General features: G+C 34.3%; 1 protein-coding gene across 1 annotated transcript in view; it reads left to right on the top strand.

Annotated features, from left to right (window-relative positions):
- The window catches only part of LOC107574390 (neuroligin-4, X-linked-like), a 39,198-nt gene that overhangs the window by 1,906 nt on the left and 22,694 nt on the right, over positions 1-14,598 (top strand). Inside the window, exons 2-3 of the mRNA XM_016260827.1 lie at positions 6,396-7,020; positions 11,504-11,656. Of these exons, the coding sequence (XP_016116313.1) occupies positions 6,603-7,020; positions 11,504-11,656 (571 nt within the window). The 5' untranslated portion in view covers positions 6,396-6,602. The remainder of the gene's footprint in view (positions 1-6,395; positions 7,021-11,503; positions 11,657-14,598) is intronic.

Below are 14,598 nucleotides of genomic sequence, written 5' to 3'. Positions count from 1 at the left end.
AATTGGCACCGATGGTTCCATGAAGAACCTTTAACATCCATGGAAGGTTCTTAAAAGGTTCTTTAGAACCATAAAAAATGGTTCTATTAGGAAATGTTTCACTGAAAGGTTCTTTGGGGAACCAAAACTGGATCTTCTGTGGCATTGCAGTGAAAACCTCTTTTGGGACCTTTATTTTTATGAGTGTGTGCGCAAAAAACTCAGACATTTTTCAAAACATCTTCTTTTGTGTTCCAGAGAAGAAAGGAGGTCATGCAGGTGTGAAGGACATGAGGGTGAGTAGAAATGATGACAGAATTAATATTTTGTGGGTGAACACTCTTTATAAGCCTCGTAACGCAACTGGGTCTGTTTTGACCTGAAAGAGATGCATGCAAATTTAAAAAACATTTAAAATCATAGTTTTTAGTAAGGGAACAACACTTTGCAAATGCTTAAGGCCCTGCAGATACAAAAAAATAATAATTTCCCACAGATTTTATTATTTTTTTTTTTAACAATGATTTTTTAAAGAGATATTACTATTTAAATGTTACATGTTTCGTGTCCGGGTCATTTTTGGACCCAAGTACCGTTAGGTGTCAAAAATATGTTTTGTTAAATTATCTATAAAGTTGCATTAGTGCAATAAAAAAAAACATATTTAATATATACAGTATTTACTGAATTTGGCACTTTTTTTTTTTTTACTGAAAAGCACTTTTTTCATTTGAAAGTTAAAGTTTATTCACGTAAAATTCATTTAATGTGTTTGAATTTTTTTCAGAGTAATATTTATGTTGTTTTGATGTTGTTTTGCTAGAAATAAATATGTAGGTTGCATAAATTTGGACTGTTTTTGAACAATTATTAATTTTCAATTAACAATTCAAAGGAATTCCATTCATTCCATTACTATAGTAATTCTAAGATTATATGTTCTTATAAATTCCATACAATATTTATAAATGAACAACTAAAAAGACATTCTACACCATTTTTTTTTCAGCGTATGACTAAAAATACCAAACAAAGCTCTAAAGTAGTCGATATGAAGAATAACAGCTTAATGAGAATGAGATTTGAGAGCTTTGTTGTATGGATAAAGCTGTGTGAAGAATTTCTCATTTTGTATATATATATATATATATATATATATATATATATATATATTCCCGTGTATTTTCAGTATATGACTCTTGAGCAAATGCATATTAATCTGTGTTGCATGCATCTCATGTAATATGATCATATATGCACACAACCACTTACTGGAAACATGTAATAACATGCTGTCCAGATAAATTGAAGTTTTTTGCATGCAATATAATTTAGTAATTTCAAAGGACTGGTTGTGTTCATTAGATGTCCCCTGCTGGTTGATGCTGTAACTACACCGCTGTGCTGCATGGCATTCATGGCTCAGGTGATTGACTCGGTGAGAAAAGATGGCCGTGGTCAGGTCGAGCACATCCAGGGCTGCATGCGGCAGATTAGCTAGAAATGACTCTTTGTGTATGTGTAATGTAAATGGATAGTAAAACTCATTCTCCCTTAAAGGAGTAGCTCAGCCAAAAATGAACATTAGCTGAAAATGTGCTCACCCTCAGGTCATCCGAGTTTAGGATGAGTTTGTTTCTTTGTCAGGTTTGTAGAAATGTAGCATTGCATCAGTGTCTCACTGCAAGTGAATGGGTGCCATCAGAATGAGAGTCCAAACAGCTGATAAAAACATCACAATAATCCACAGCACTCCAGTCCATCAGTTAACATCTGGAGAAGACAAAAGCTGAAACACATCCAGCATTAAGACGTTTATAACTAAAATACCATAGAGTTCATAATCCATAATAACTCTTCTATGCAATGCCACATTTCTCCAAATCTGACGAAGAAACAAACTCATCGTGATCTTGAATGGCCTGAGGGAAATTCCTTTAATCACAAAAGACTGGAAAAACTCATGGAAATCCCAAATTCATTTCTGCATCTCGTCTGGAACACATTTGTCTTTATGCATTTATCCGAAGTGACTTACATTGCATTCAAACTATACGTTTGATCAGTTCATGCATTCGCCGGGAATCATCAAACCCATGGCCGTGGTGATGATCTACAGGAAAGCATGAAACACACAAACAACCTGATCAAACATTTTCTAGTTAAAGCCGAGCAGGTTTAACCGTGACTGTAAATAAGCAGCATTATTAGTTTTGAATCAGCCGTTTGAGAAAGAACGATGTGAAAACAGCGACACGTCCAAACCTGCCAAGAACAGCGTGGTTGTGACTGTCGAGGTTTTGTGTGGAAACTAATTAAAAGTTTTGTGTTTGTTGGACCTGAATCCTACTGATGAGAATATTAAATTCCTGAAAATTACATTTCCACACAGCGTGATGCTTTGACCACAGCCAACAGAGACACGATATGTAGCACCTTTATTGAATTCTGCCTCGATTTGACTCATTTAAGCTCATTAGTTGTTTATGTAATGCAGAACTCAAACTTAATGCAATTTATAACAAATTAAAAGTTAATCTTCGTATTCAGCTTACACTGCAAAAAATATTACATTAACAATTTAATCATGTTTTTTTGTCTTGTTGTCCTGTACAAATATCTAAACGTCCTTAAAGCAAGAATTTGATATTTTTGGCTTGTTGTCAGAAAATCTAGTGTATTTTGTCTTGCCATTTTATTTTTATTTGGTTTTATTTTCCTTGTTTTCCTTGTTTATGCTTAATAAGATTCACTGAAAAGCAGCAATACAAATGCACAACTCAAAGTTAATGTAATGTATAGCAAATTAATAGTTACTCTTCTGAATATTTGCTTCGGCTTGTTTACACTGCAAAAAGTCACATTCTTAACAATTTATTCTTATTGTCGTCTTTTTCATGACAAATATCTAAACATCCTTAGAGAAGCAAATGTGATATGTTTTTGGCTTGTTGTCTGAGAATCTATCTGAAATATGTGTATTTGTTCTTTGCATTTAATTTTCATTTAGTTTTATTTCTTTATTTTCTCATTTATGCTTAATATGTTTATATTCAAGATAGATTCACTGAAAAAGCACCAATACAAATCCACAACTTAAACCTTATGTACTTTATAACAAATCAATAGTTACTCTTCTTTGCTCCAGCTTGTTTTCACTGAAAAAAAGTCACAACTTCTGTCCGATACAAATATCGAAATATTCTTAAAACAAGACGCACTATTTATTATTTATTTCTTATTGTTGTCTTTTTGTTGAGTACCAACTTAAACATCATTAAAGCAAGAAGTGAATTTGATATTAAGGCTTGTTTTCAGAGAATCTGTCTGAAATATATGCATATTTTGAATTTGCATTTTATTTTGTTTTAATTTGTTTGTTTTCTCTCGTTCATGCATGCTATCTTTATATTCAAGATAAATTCACTGAAAAAGCAACCATAGAAATGCACAGCTAACACTTCATGAAAGTCATGGAAATCTCGTCTGGAACACATTCACATTTATGCATTTATCCAAAGTGACTTGCATTGCATTCAAACTATTCATTTGATCAGTTCATGCATTCGCCGGGAATCAAACCCATGATCTCACTTGTTTTCTTGCTTATGTTTAATATCGTTATATTCAAGATCGGCTTTCTGGAAAAGCAACAATACAAATGCACAACTTACACCCTTAAAGCAAGAAGCAAATTTGATATTTTTGGCTTGTTGTCAGAGAATCTCTCTGGAATATAAGTGTATTCTGTCTTTGCATTTTATTTTAATTTTAGTATTATTTCACGTGTTTATGATTAATATCTTTAGTGTCTCTGTATAAGCGGCAATACAAATGCACAACTCACACTTTATGTAATTTATAACACATTAATAGTTACTCTTGTTTTGCTTCAGCTTGTTTACACTGCAAAAAGACACAATTTATTCTTACTTCTGTCTTCTTGTCCTGTACAAATATAAAAAGAATATGGCAAAATATCTACCAGAGATGCAAATTTGATATTAAGCTTTGTTGCCAGAGAATCCATCTGGAATATATGTGTATTTTGTCTTTGCATTTTATTTTTTAGGATTTATTTTGTTTGTTTATGGTCAATTCATGGTTGATTCTCTGACAACAAGCCTTAATATTGCATGCTGTTTTGTTTGTACAGCTCAATGTTTCATGCTTTGTAAGGATGTTTAGACAGAAAACAAGACGAGGATCCTCATGAATAATATATTGTGTGTTGCTCGACATTACGTAAGTGGACACCCACAGATGAGATGTGCTAAGCGCTGCAGATGTCTGGAGGACAGCTTTGTTAATGGCTCTGAGCGTTTAGATGGCTGCTGAATGAATGTGCCAGATTTATACGACCGCGTTATTAGAGAGCCTGGACTTTTCTCCCTGCCAGCAGAGCCACTGAACATTTCATTCATTTTAATGGATGGGAAATACAAAGCTGAGTGTGTTATTTCACAGCCGCTCCATCGGCATTAGAATCGCAGTATTATGGTTTGGCGTTACTGTTAGACATTGCAATGTTTTAGGTGTGACGAATGCATTGAAATGCAGGGCTGAATCCGTTAAATGATGCTTTTGAGTCTCTCGTGAATGTTGGCTGATGCACAGATAAGTTGTTGGGTCTTTTTGAGATATTAAAGCTATCGTATTTGTGTTTTCATTCCTGCAGGATGCTAGAAGAGATATTTTGTATTAATCAGTGTGTCTGTCCAGTGTAACGTATCGAACCGAAAATACATTTTGGTCATCCAGAGGTGAGATGACGGTTATCAAGCTTTTTGAAGAAATTCTCAGAATTAATAAACTTAATCTTGCGTGCAAAGGCTGGCAAAACAGTTATACACCGAGTCTGTATGATTTTTTCATGTTTTTGAAAGAAGTCTCTTCTGTTTTTCTGTGTTTTTTTATTATAAAAGTGTCATGATCTTCAGAAATCATTCTAAGATGCTGATTAAATGAAACATTTCTGATTATTATCAATGTTGATTTTTCAGGAGTCACAGATGAACAGCATTATATTTTGTAACATTATAAAAGATCATAAATGTAATGCATCCTTGCTGAATAAAAGTATCACTTTATTTAAAAAAAAAAAAATGTTAGTGTATGTCTATATATTTATTTGCTCTGAACTTGAAAAGATTATGTTTTTCAATCAGAGGAACCATCCTTTTAACAACTGAAGTTTAATAGTGAGAAACTATTTAAAATGAGCACAGCTCATGAGACAAGGAGAGATAAAGCGAAATAAAAGCATTAACATTATTGCAATGTTTACTTACTGATTGTATCTGGTCTAAGATCAGTATCAGTATCATATCGCCATGATTTTAATGTTTTCATTTAATGTTTGGAGCTCTGATCTGATGACAATATTTTAAGTTCAGCTGTTGTAAAGCTTCAATGCTTTGGAGCACAAAGACAGTCGCTACAGTTATTATGAGACAATTATTGTACAATTATCAAGTGGGAAAAGTTATAGAAGTTCAAGTTTCAAAAAAATGTAAAATGTACTGTAATTTTTTTTTACTTTTATATAAAAGATGTTTTATGAATTGTGGTAAAAATAAAACTGCTACAAAATGAAAGACATAAATCTAAGTGTTCCACGTTTGAGGTTATTATCTATGAAAGCTTGCTTTCCGCCACGAGATAAAGATACAAAAATGTAATTGTGACTTTTTATCTCACAATTCTGAGTTTATATCTCATAATTCTGACTCACTTGAATTGCGTGATATAAACTTGAACTCACAATTATTCGTGATTATTCCACACCGGAAAAAAACAAAACCTAAATCAAAAATGTAAAACAAGGTGTAAACTCGGTTTTCATAGTTAAAAATATAAACTCAGTATTGCGATGAAAAAAAGTAACAACTGCAAGATGTAGATTTAGAATTCTGAGGAAATATCAAAAATGCAAAAAGTTAACTTAAGTGTTGGTCGAAATTTTGATGAAAAGGCTTCATAATTGCAAGAAAAAAGTAAGAATTGTGAGATAAAAGTCGCAGTTACCTTTTTTATTTTCTTAAGATGTTAAACAAAATATAAACTCAGAAAAGTTAGAATTCTGAGATGTAAACCCAGAATTCCGAGACAGAAGTCAAAATTGCAAGAAGTTATCTTGTAATATCGAGGAAAAAAAATCTTCGTTTCTTATCTCGCGTTTCTGACAATGTATTTTATTTCTCGCAATTCTGAGAAAAAATGTCAGAACTGTGAGGGAAAACAGCTGCAGTTACCTTGTTTTATTTCTTTATCCCATGACAGAAACACACTTCCAATACATATCAACCTCAAATCTAGAACACTTGTTTAGATATATGTCTACTATACATGTAGTGAATCTTGAGTATGTTTCTGGTGTAAATCATAATTTGATTGTTCTGCTCTCTGTCTCACAGGCGGATCAATCTGACTGGAATTAAATCAGGATATAGTTGTGTTTCTGAAACATGGCAGGCACCGTCTCCATCAACACGAGGGCCGACGCTCCGACAGAGAAGCCAGCCCAACATCAGGATCAACAGAAGGAGCTCGCCTGAGGATCCGTGCGTGTTTGGATTAACACATTTGTGAGGATTACACCTTTGCTTCCTGCTGCTTTCACCATGTTTCGTCTCAGAATGATCCTTCGGGTCGTCTCTGTGGTTTGGGGAGTTACACTCGTCGTTTGTCAGCAAGCACAGTTCACCACCGTCACCACAAACTACGGGAAGCTGCGTGGATTGCATGTGGCGCTGCCCAGTGAGATCCTGGGCCCCGTGGAGCAGTATCTGGGGGTCCCGTATGCGATGCCCCCTACTGGACAGCGGCGGTTTCAGGCCCCGGAGCCACCGGCGTCGTGGCCCGGCATCAGGAACGCCACGCAGTTCGCTCCGGTGTGTCCGCAGTATCTGGAGGACCGGCTGCTGCTCACAGACATGCTACCGGTGTGGTTTACCGCAAACCTGGACACGGTCGCGTCGTACGTACACGAGCAGAGCGAAGACTGTCTGTACCTCAACATCTACGTGCCCACGGAGGAAGGTACGGCTTACGAAAACACACACACACACACACTACTGGTAAAACGTTTGAGTCTCTTCTGCTTGCTAAGGCTGCATTTATTTGATCAAAAATACAGTAAAAATTGTGAAATAGTATTATAATTTAAAATAACAGTTTTCTATGTGAATATTTGTTAAAGTGTAATTTATTTCTGTGATGCGCAGCTGAATTTTCAGCATCATTACTCCAGTCTTCAGTGTCTCAAGAAATCATTCTAATATGCTGATTTGCTGCTCAAGAAACATGATTATTATTATCAGTGTTGAAAACAGCTGCACAATATTTCTGTGGAAAGCATGATATGTTTTATTTTTCAGGATTCACAGACGAATAGAAAGATCAAAAGAGCAGCATTTATTTGAAATAGAAATCTTTTGGAACATTATAAATGCCTTTACTGTCACTTTTGATCAATTTAATGCATCCTTGATGAATAACAGTACAATTTTTCTTTAAAAAGTTTTTTTTTATTTTATTGACAACAGATTCATTTCAGTTAAGTACATTTTAATTTGGGGTAACTTTTTTGCTTTGTGGTGAGTTGTATTTCATTTGTCCTGATATTTTGAGATAAAGGCGTGGAAGAGGTAGCAGTACGAATTTAAACACATTGAACCCGTCATATAGAAGAACCCGGGTGTCACCCATAAAATTCCCAGTGACAGGAAAGGGGCGTTACAATGTCAGAAAAAAATTAACATATCTGAGTTGGAAAAGGATCAGCTCCTCGTGTCAGTGTTTCGTTGAACCACCTTTAGCTTTAAATACAGCCTTTAGTCTGCTGGGATTTGTCTCGACTAACTTTGCACATCTAGACTTTACAATATTTGCCCACTCTTCTTTGCAGAACTGCTCAAGTTCAGTTTAATGTGATGGTGAGTGTTTGTGGACTGCAGTCTTCAAGTCATTGCACAGATGTTCAGTGGGGTTTCAGTCTGGGCTCTGACGAGGCCATGCAAGGACATTGCGCTTTGTGCTCAGTTCTGCTGTGTGCTTTGGGTCATGTTGGAAGGTAAACCTTCTTCCCATTGACAACAGATTTTCCTCAAGAATTTGATGGTATTTTGCCCCATGCATTTCTCCTTCTCTCCTGACGAGTGCTCCAGTCGCTGCTGCAGAGAAACAGCAGGACATCACCAGCCCCATGCTTTACTGCAGGAATGCTGTTATCTGGATGCTGAGCTCGATTGGATTTCTGCCGGACATATCGTTTGCTGTCGAGGCCAAATAATTAATATTTTTAGTCTTATCTGCCTCAGAATCTTCCAGGTGTGTTTTGGCAAAGCATGTGGCCTTTCTTGAGGAGCGGCTTTTCTTCCATATAAGCCACATTTGTGGAAAGTCTGTGATATTGTTGTCACATGCACACAATGGCCTCTCTTTGTCATAAACTCCTGCAACTGCTTCAGAGTTGCTGTAGCTCTCGGTCGCCTTTCATCAGTTTGGAGGGAGGCTCTGTGTTTTACCAAATACCTTCCACTTCTTAATAATAGAGTGTGTGTGAGTGTGTGTGTGTCTGTGTCTGTGTGTGTGTGTGTGTGTGTGTGTGTCTGTGTGTGTGTGTCTGTGTCTGTGTGTGTGTACATGTACATGTTTAATTATATTTTTCATGATTTTCTTTCTTTAAAAAGTATTAAATTATGAAATTGTGAATATATATATATTTCACAATTTCATAAAAATTATACATAATTTTACATACTAATCAAAAAAGATTTGTATATAATGTATAATCACACACACACACACACACACACATATACATATATGCATATAAACTGCTTTAAATTTGAGTTTGACATTAATATGCTGCAAAAGCTGCAAAGCTGCTATAATTATGCTAAAATATGTGTTAGAAATTATGGATATAATAACATAGCATGCACAAATATTGGATAAAATAGTAAGACCTTTATTTTTATTTATACATATTTCTTGGTATTGAATGGTTTATATTTATATTCAACAGTTTTCATGCTTTATCCTTGCATAGATTTTTTTGCAATATGGCTTTGACTTCTTGAGAAAGGATGCATGAAATGCTGCTGTAATATGTGGAACAGAAGCGTGTCTATGATGCCTTAACATGCTTTCTACTTAGGAGCTCACTAGCTGCTGGAACGGAGCCGTTTTAACATCATATCCATGTATTCATGGGATTGCCATGATCTTATTTGCACGTGTCACTTCTTGTTTCTCACATAGACAGAAACTGAATATGCTGTTTGTTCTCTAAAGAGATGGATTTATGATTTAGCAGCTGATGTCCAAACTGTGATGTTCTAGTAGATTCATCATCACCTCGAGGAGCAGAACGTAATGAAACAGATGATGAACGGAGATGACAAGCAAAACATTAGATGTAAAGTGTTGGTCGTAAGTTTCGTTCACTGTTCTCAGTGAGTCCATCTCAGGTTTTAGGTCTTTCCAGGGTTATTATGGTTAACTAACATTAAAATAAAATTTAAAAAGTTACTTGACGCAAAATAAAAGCTAACTGAAATTAAAAAAAAAAGTTTACCTATTATTAAAAATATTTTTATTTATTTCTTTATTTGTTTTGTTTTATTTTATATTTATTAAATTAAATTTTATTTAATTTAATTTTATTTAATTTAATTTTATTTATAAATTTTACAGTAGTTGTCAAATCTAAATTTCTAATTGGTTTAACTTCAAATAATAAAATAACTAAAACTTATAAATAAAAAAAATATTGGCATTTAAAAAAAGGTATAAAAATGACAGATATGCAAAAAAGAATCACTAAAACTTTATATTTGAAGTGAAAACAAAACACATAAAAATAAAACCTAATCAAAAATATTAACAAAAAACAGAATAGTATCTCATGATATTAAAATAACACTGGCTTCGTAAGACAATTAACAAATCCACACGCTAGTTGCTGACTTTTGAAGGAAAGTAAATGATAAAAATGCATTTATTTATGTAGTTAGTTACTTTTTGCAATATTTGTATTGATGTTTGTGTAATCGTGGTTAACTAATGGATTTTTATATCTATAAAGCATCTGTAATGCACTGTATTATACTTAATACAATTGAGTGATTTGTTTTCATAATGCATGCTCCAAATTCACTAAACATTAAAAAAAATATATTGTTTATCATTTCTGACAAAGCTAACAATTTAATGTCTATCTATCTGTCTGTCTATCTATCTGTCTGTCTATCTATCTGACTATTTCTATCTGTCTGTCTATCTATCTATCTCTGACAGACTGTATTGCCTTCAAAACATTCAAATTTTAAGTTTTTAAAACTACTTTAAACTTCAAACTATTTCAGACTGAAAACCATCAAACTAAAACGTTTTAAACTTCTTAAACTTTTTAATCTTTTCAAACTTTCTGGTCCGGCTTTCTCAAGCCAACTTAAAGTTTGTCTTGACAGACTTTTTTTTTTCTAGAAATGATGAGACATTCACGCCAGCAGTTATATAAATATTTCCTCTAATGCTGTGTTTATGTGAAGATAATCTTTGCTTAAGTTGATTTTAAATAACACAAGAATGGTTACACGGTAACACTGTAACTTATAACCAGTGTTGTGGGTGACGCATTACAAGTAACGCGAGTTACGTAATCAGATTACTTTTTTCAAGTAACTAGTAAAGTAACGCATTACTTTTTCAAATAAGTAACGCAAGATACTTTTTTTTCCAATTTATTGACTGACGGCTCTCCTGTCCTCATGCTGAGAGAAATCAGATGTTACAGTAGTTCTAAAACAAATATGAATATGCATTAATTCATCTCACTTAAATTACGTAAAATAAAATGTACTTTCCCTTCAGCCTGAGGCTTATTCATTTCACTTTTGGTGTGAAAGGCTTTTATATTTGCCAAAAATAGAACTTTTGTATTTTAAAAACAAACAAGCAAGCCCTGTCCAGATTTAAAAAATAACGCAAAAGTAACGTAACACATTACTTTCTTAAAAAGTAACTAAGTCTTTTTTATGGAGTAACACAATATTGTAATGCATTACTTTTAAAAGTAACTTTCCCCAGCACTGCTTATAACATTAAACATCCTCTTTCTCATTAAACACGCTTTCATATTTCATACTTAATGGAAGCAATCAGCAGTTTTTTCATAACTGGCCGGGTTTTATCCTGCTCTCAATGGTGAACGCAGAAATAACAGCTTTCTACAGCATTCCAGTGTTTTCTGGTCTTCTGCCTAATGGAGACCATAATGACTTAATGGACGTGATATAAAACACTAGCAGCTAAAAGCTCATGAGGAAACACCCATTCGACTCTATTCAGTACAAAAACTGGAATACATTTCCTCTAAATGCACACAGACTGAGATTAATTAATGGAGGAGTTCATCCGTCAATATTTACTGCCGTTCCAAACCGTTTTCCATTTCTGCCTGATCTGTTCTCTTGTGTTTGTTGGTTATATAACGTGATCTTTCTTTCTGTTTCAGATGCGCATGACGACACGGGCTTGAAGCCGGTCATGGTTTATATTCACGGCGGCTCGTACGTCGAGGGGACGGGGAACATGATCGACGGCAGCATCCTCGCCAGCTACGGAAACGTGATCGTCGTCACCGTGAACTACCGGTTAGGAGTGCTAGGTGAGGTGCTCGAAACGTATTAATGCATGCATGAGGATCTTATTTACACTGCTGCTGAAAAACTTTAAGGATTCAACTGATCAAAAGTGACAGTAAAGACGTTTATAATGTCACAGAAGATTACTAGCAGCTAAAAGCTCATGAGGAAACACCCATTCGACTCTATTCAGTACAAAAACTGGAATACATTTCCTCTAAATGCACACAGACTGAGATTAATTAATGGAGGAGTTCATCCGTCAATATTTACTGCCGTTCCAAACCGTTTTCCATTTCTGCCTGATCTGTTCTCTTGTGTTTGTTGGTTATATAACGTGATCTTTCTTTCTGTTTCAGATGCGCATGACGACACGGGCTTGAAGCCGGTCATGGTTTATATTCACGGCGGCTCGTACGTCGAGGGAACGGGGAACATGATCGACGGCAGCATCCTCGCCAGCTACGGAAACGTGATCGTCGTCACCGTGAACTACCGGTTAGGAGTGCTAGGTGAGGCGCTCGAAACGTATTAATGCATGCATGAGGATCTTATTTACACTGCTGCTGAAAAACTTTAAGGATTTTGTTCGTCAAGGATGCATTAAAGTGATCAAAAGTGACAGTAAAGACGTTTATAATGTCACAGAAGATTTCTATTTCAAATAAACGCTGTTCTTCTGAACTTTCTGTTCATCTGTGAATCCTGATCAAATAAAATGCATCACAGTTTCCACAAAAATATGACTGTTTTCAACATTGATAATAATCAGAAATGTTTCTTTCTGCCTGATCTGTTCTCTTGTGTTTGTTGGTTATATAACGTGATCTTTCTTTCTGTTTCAGATGCGCATGACGACACGGGCTTGAAGCCGGTCATGGTTTATATTCACGGCGGCTCGTACGTCGAGGGGACGGGGAACATGATCGACGGCAGCATCCTCGCCAGCTACGGAAACGTGATCGTCGTCACCGTGAACTACCGGTTAGGAGTGCTAGGTGAGGTGCTCGAAACGTATTAATGCATGCATGAGGATCTTATTTACACTGCTGCTGAAAAACTTTAAGGATTCAACTGATCAAAAGTGACAGTAAAGACGTTTATAATGTCACAGAAGATTTCTATTTCAAATAAACGCTGTTCTTCTGAACTTTCTGTTCATCTGTGAATCCTGATCAAATAAAATGCATCACAGTTTCCACAAAAATATGACTGTTTTCAACATTGATAATAATCAGAAATGTTTCTTGAGCAGCAAATCAGCATATTAGAATCAGTGTTATTTTAGTACCACTGAGATACTGTTATAGTTTTTATTAATATTTTGAATTTAGTAATTTTTATTAGTTCTTTTTATCTAGTTATTTTAAGTAACAAAAATGTATTTTATAGTTTTTAGTTTTAGTTAATTTTTTTAATATAATTTATTTTATTTTAGTTAATGATTATTTTATTTCTAGTAACAAAAAATAGTTTTTAGTAAAAAAATTAATAAATTATATATATATATATATAAACATTTTTTAGTTAATGGTTATTTTATTTCAAGTAGTAATGTGTTTTATGTTTTATATTTGTAATATTTTATTTTAGTTAATGGTTATTTTATTTCAAGTCATTTGTTTTTATGTTTTTAGTTTTAGTTAACTATAATAACCTTGATTATTATGATTTCTGAAGATCATGTGACGCTGAAGACTGGAGGAATGATGCTGAAAATACAGCTGCGCATCACAGAAATACATTACAGTTTAACAGATACTCACATAGAAAACAGCTGTTTTAAATTATAATAATATTTGACTATTTTTACAATATTTTTTGATCAAATAAATCCACACTTGGTAAGCAGAAGAGACTGCTTTATAAAACATTTAAATACATCTTATATACATTAAATATGACCATATCTGGTAAGTATTTTTGCATTTAAGCTAAAGATAATGAAACCTGTAAAAAGCTTTTCTTTTACTCGCAGTACGCGAGAGACGACGTTAGAAAGCCTTCAGATGTTCATTAAAGGATCTTTTATTTACTTTCATTATGAAGGTTGTTGCACGTTTTATATTACACGTTCTGCCAAAAATAGATTCCTCACTAAAAAAAATAATGCTTTTATAATTCAGTTTCTTTGAAGACGGTGAGGATTTGGAAAGCTTATTAAAACACTAAGAATACTTATAAACACGAACACAAAGCAGCTTTAAACAAGTGTTTTAAGTGCAGTCCAAGTGTGCAGATTTATGATTCATTCATTTTGAATCCACACGTCCGGTTTATATTATTTATATGTTTGGCGCAGAGCGATTTATTTCTGTTTTTGAGAACATTTCTCTGCCGTTAGTGAGTTTTGAATGCGGTGACCTTGGATCGTCAGGCTCTCTTTCTCATCAAGATACTGAAGCGATTTTGTTAGAAGGTCCTGAGGTCCTTGGCACTGAATTAGAGTTGAAAACGGCTGCTTTCAACAACATCTCTCTTTTAAGAAGAAAGGAAGATCCAGACACATCCCAGAGGCCTTCAGATTCAGACTGAATGCACTTTTGGCCATTATCATCCGATCTTTTGTACCAAATGGTGTAATATTTTGAACAAAGCATCTCTATACTATTGAGCTGGATGGAAGAGACTGACATCTCTCAGGTCCATCATTAAATTCACAGCTCAAACACACACACAATTCATTTGCATGACCAAATGTTGTCTGAACATGCACCGCCAGTCAAAAATGTGGAATAATTACGATTGATAATAATCAGAAATGTTTCTCGAGCAGCAAATCAGCATATTATACTGATTTCTGAAGATCATGTGACACTGAAGACTGCAGTAATGATGCTGAAAATACAGCTGCGCATCACAGAAATAAATTACAGTTTAACAGATACTCACATAGAAAACAGCTGTTTTAAATTATAATAATATTTCATAATTTTTACTGTATTTTTGATCAAATAAATGCAGC

The sequence above is a fragment of the Sinocyclocheilus grahami genome, unplaced genomic scaffold (assembly GCF_001515645.1).
Source record: "Sinocyclocheilus grahami isolate Dianchi unplaced genomic scaffold, SAMN03320097.WGS_v1.1 scaffold2208.1, whole genome shotgun sequence".
Classification (NCBI taxonomy): Eukaryota; Metazoa; Chordata; class Actinopteri; order Cypriniformes; family Cyprinidae; genus Sinocyclocheilus; species Sinocyclocheilus grahami.
This window is presented reverse-complemented; position numbering and strand designations above follow the sequence as displayed.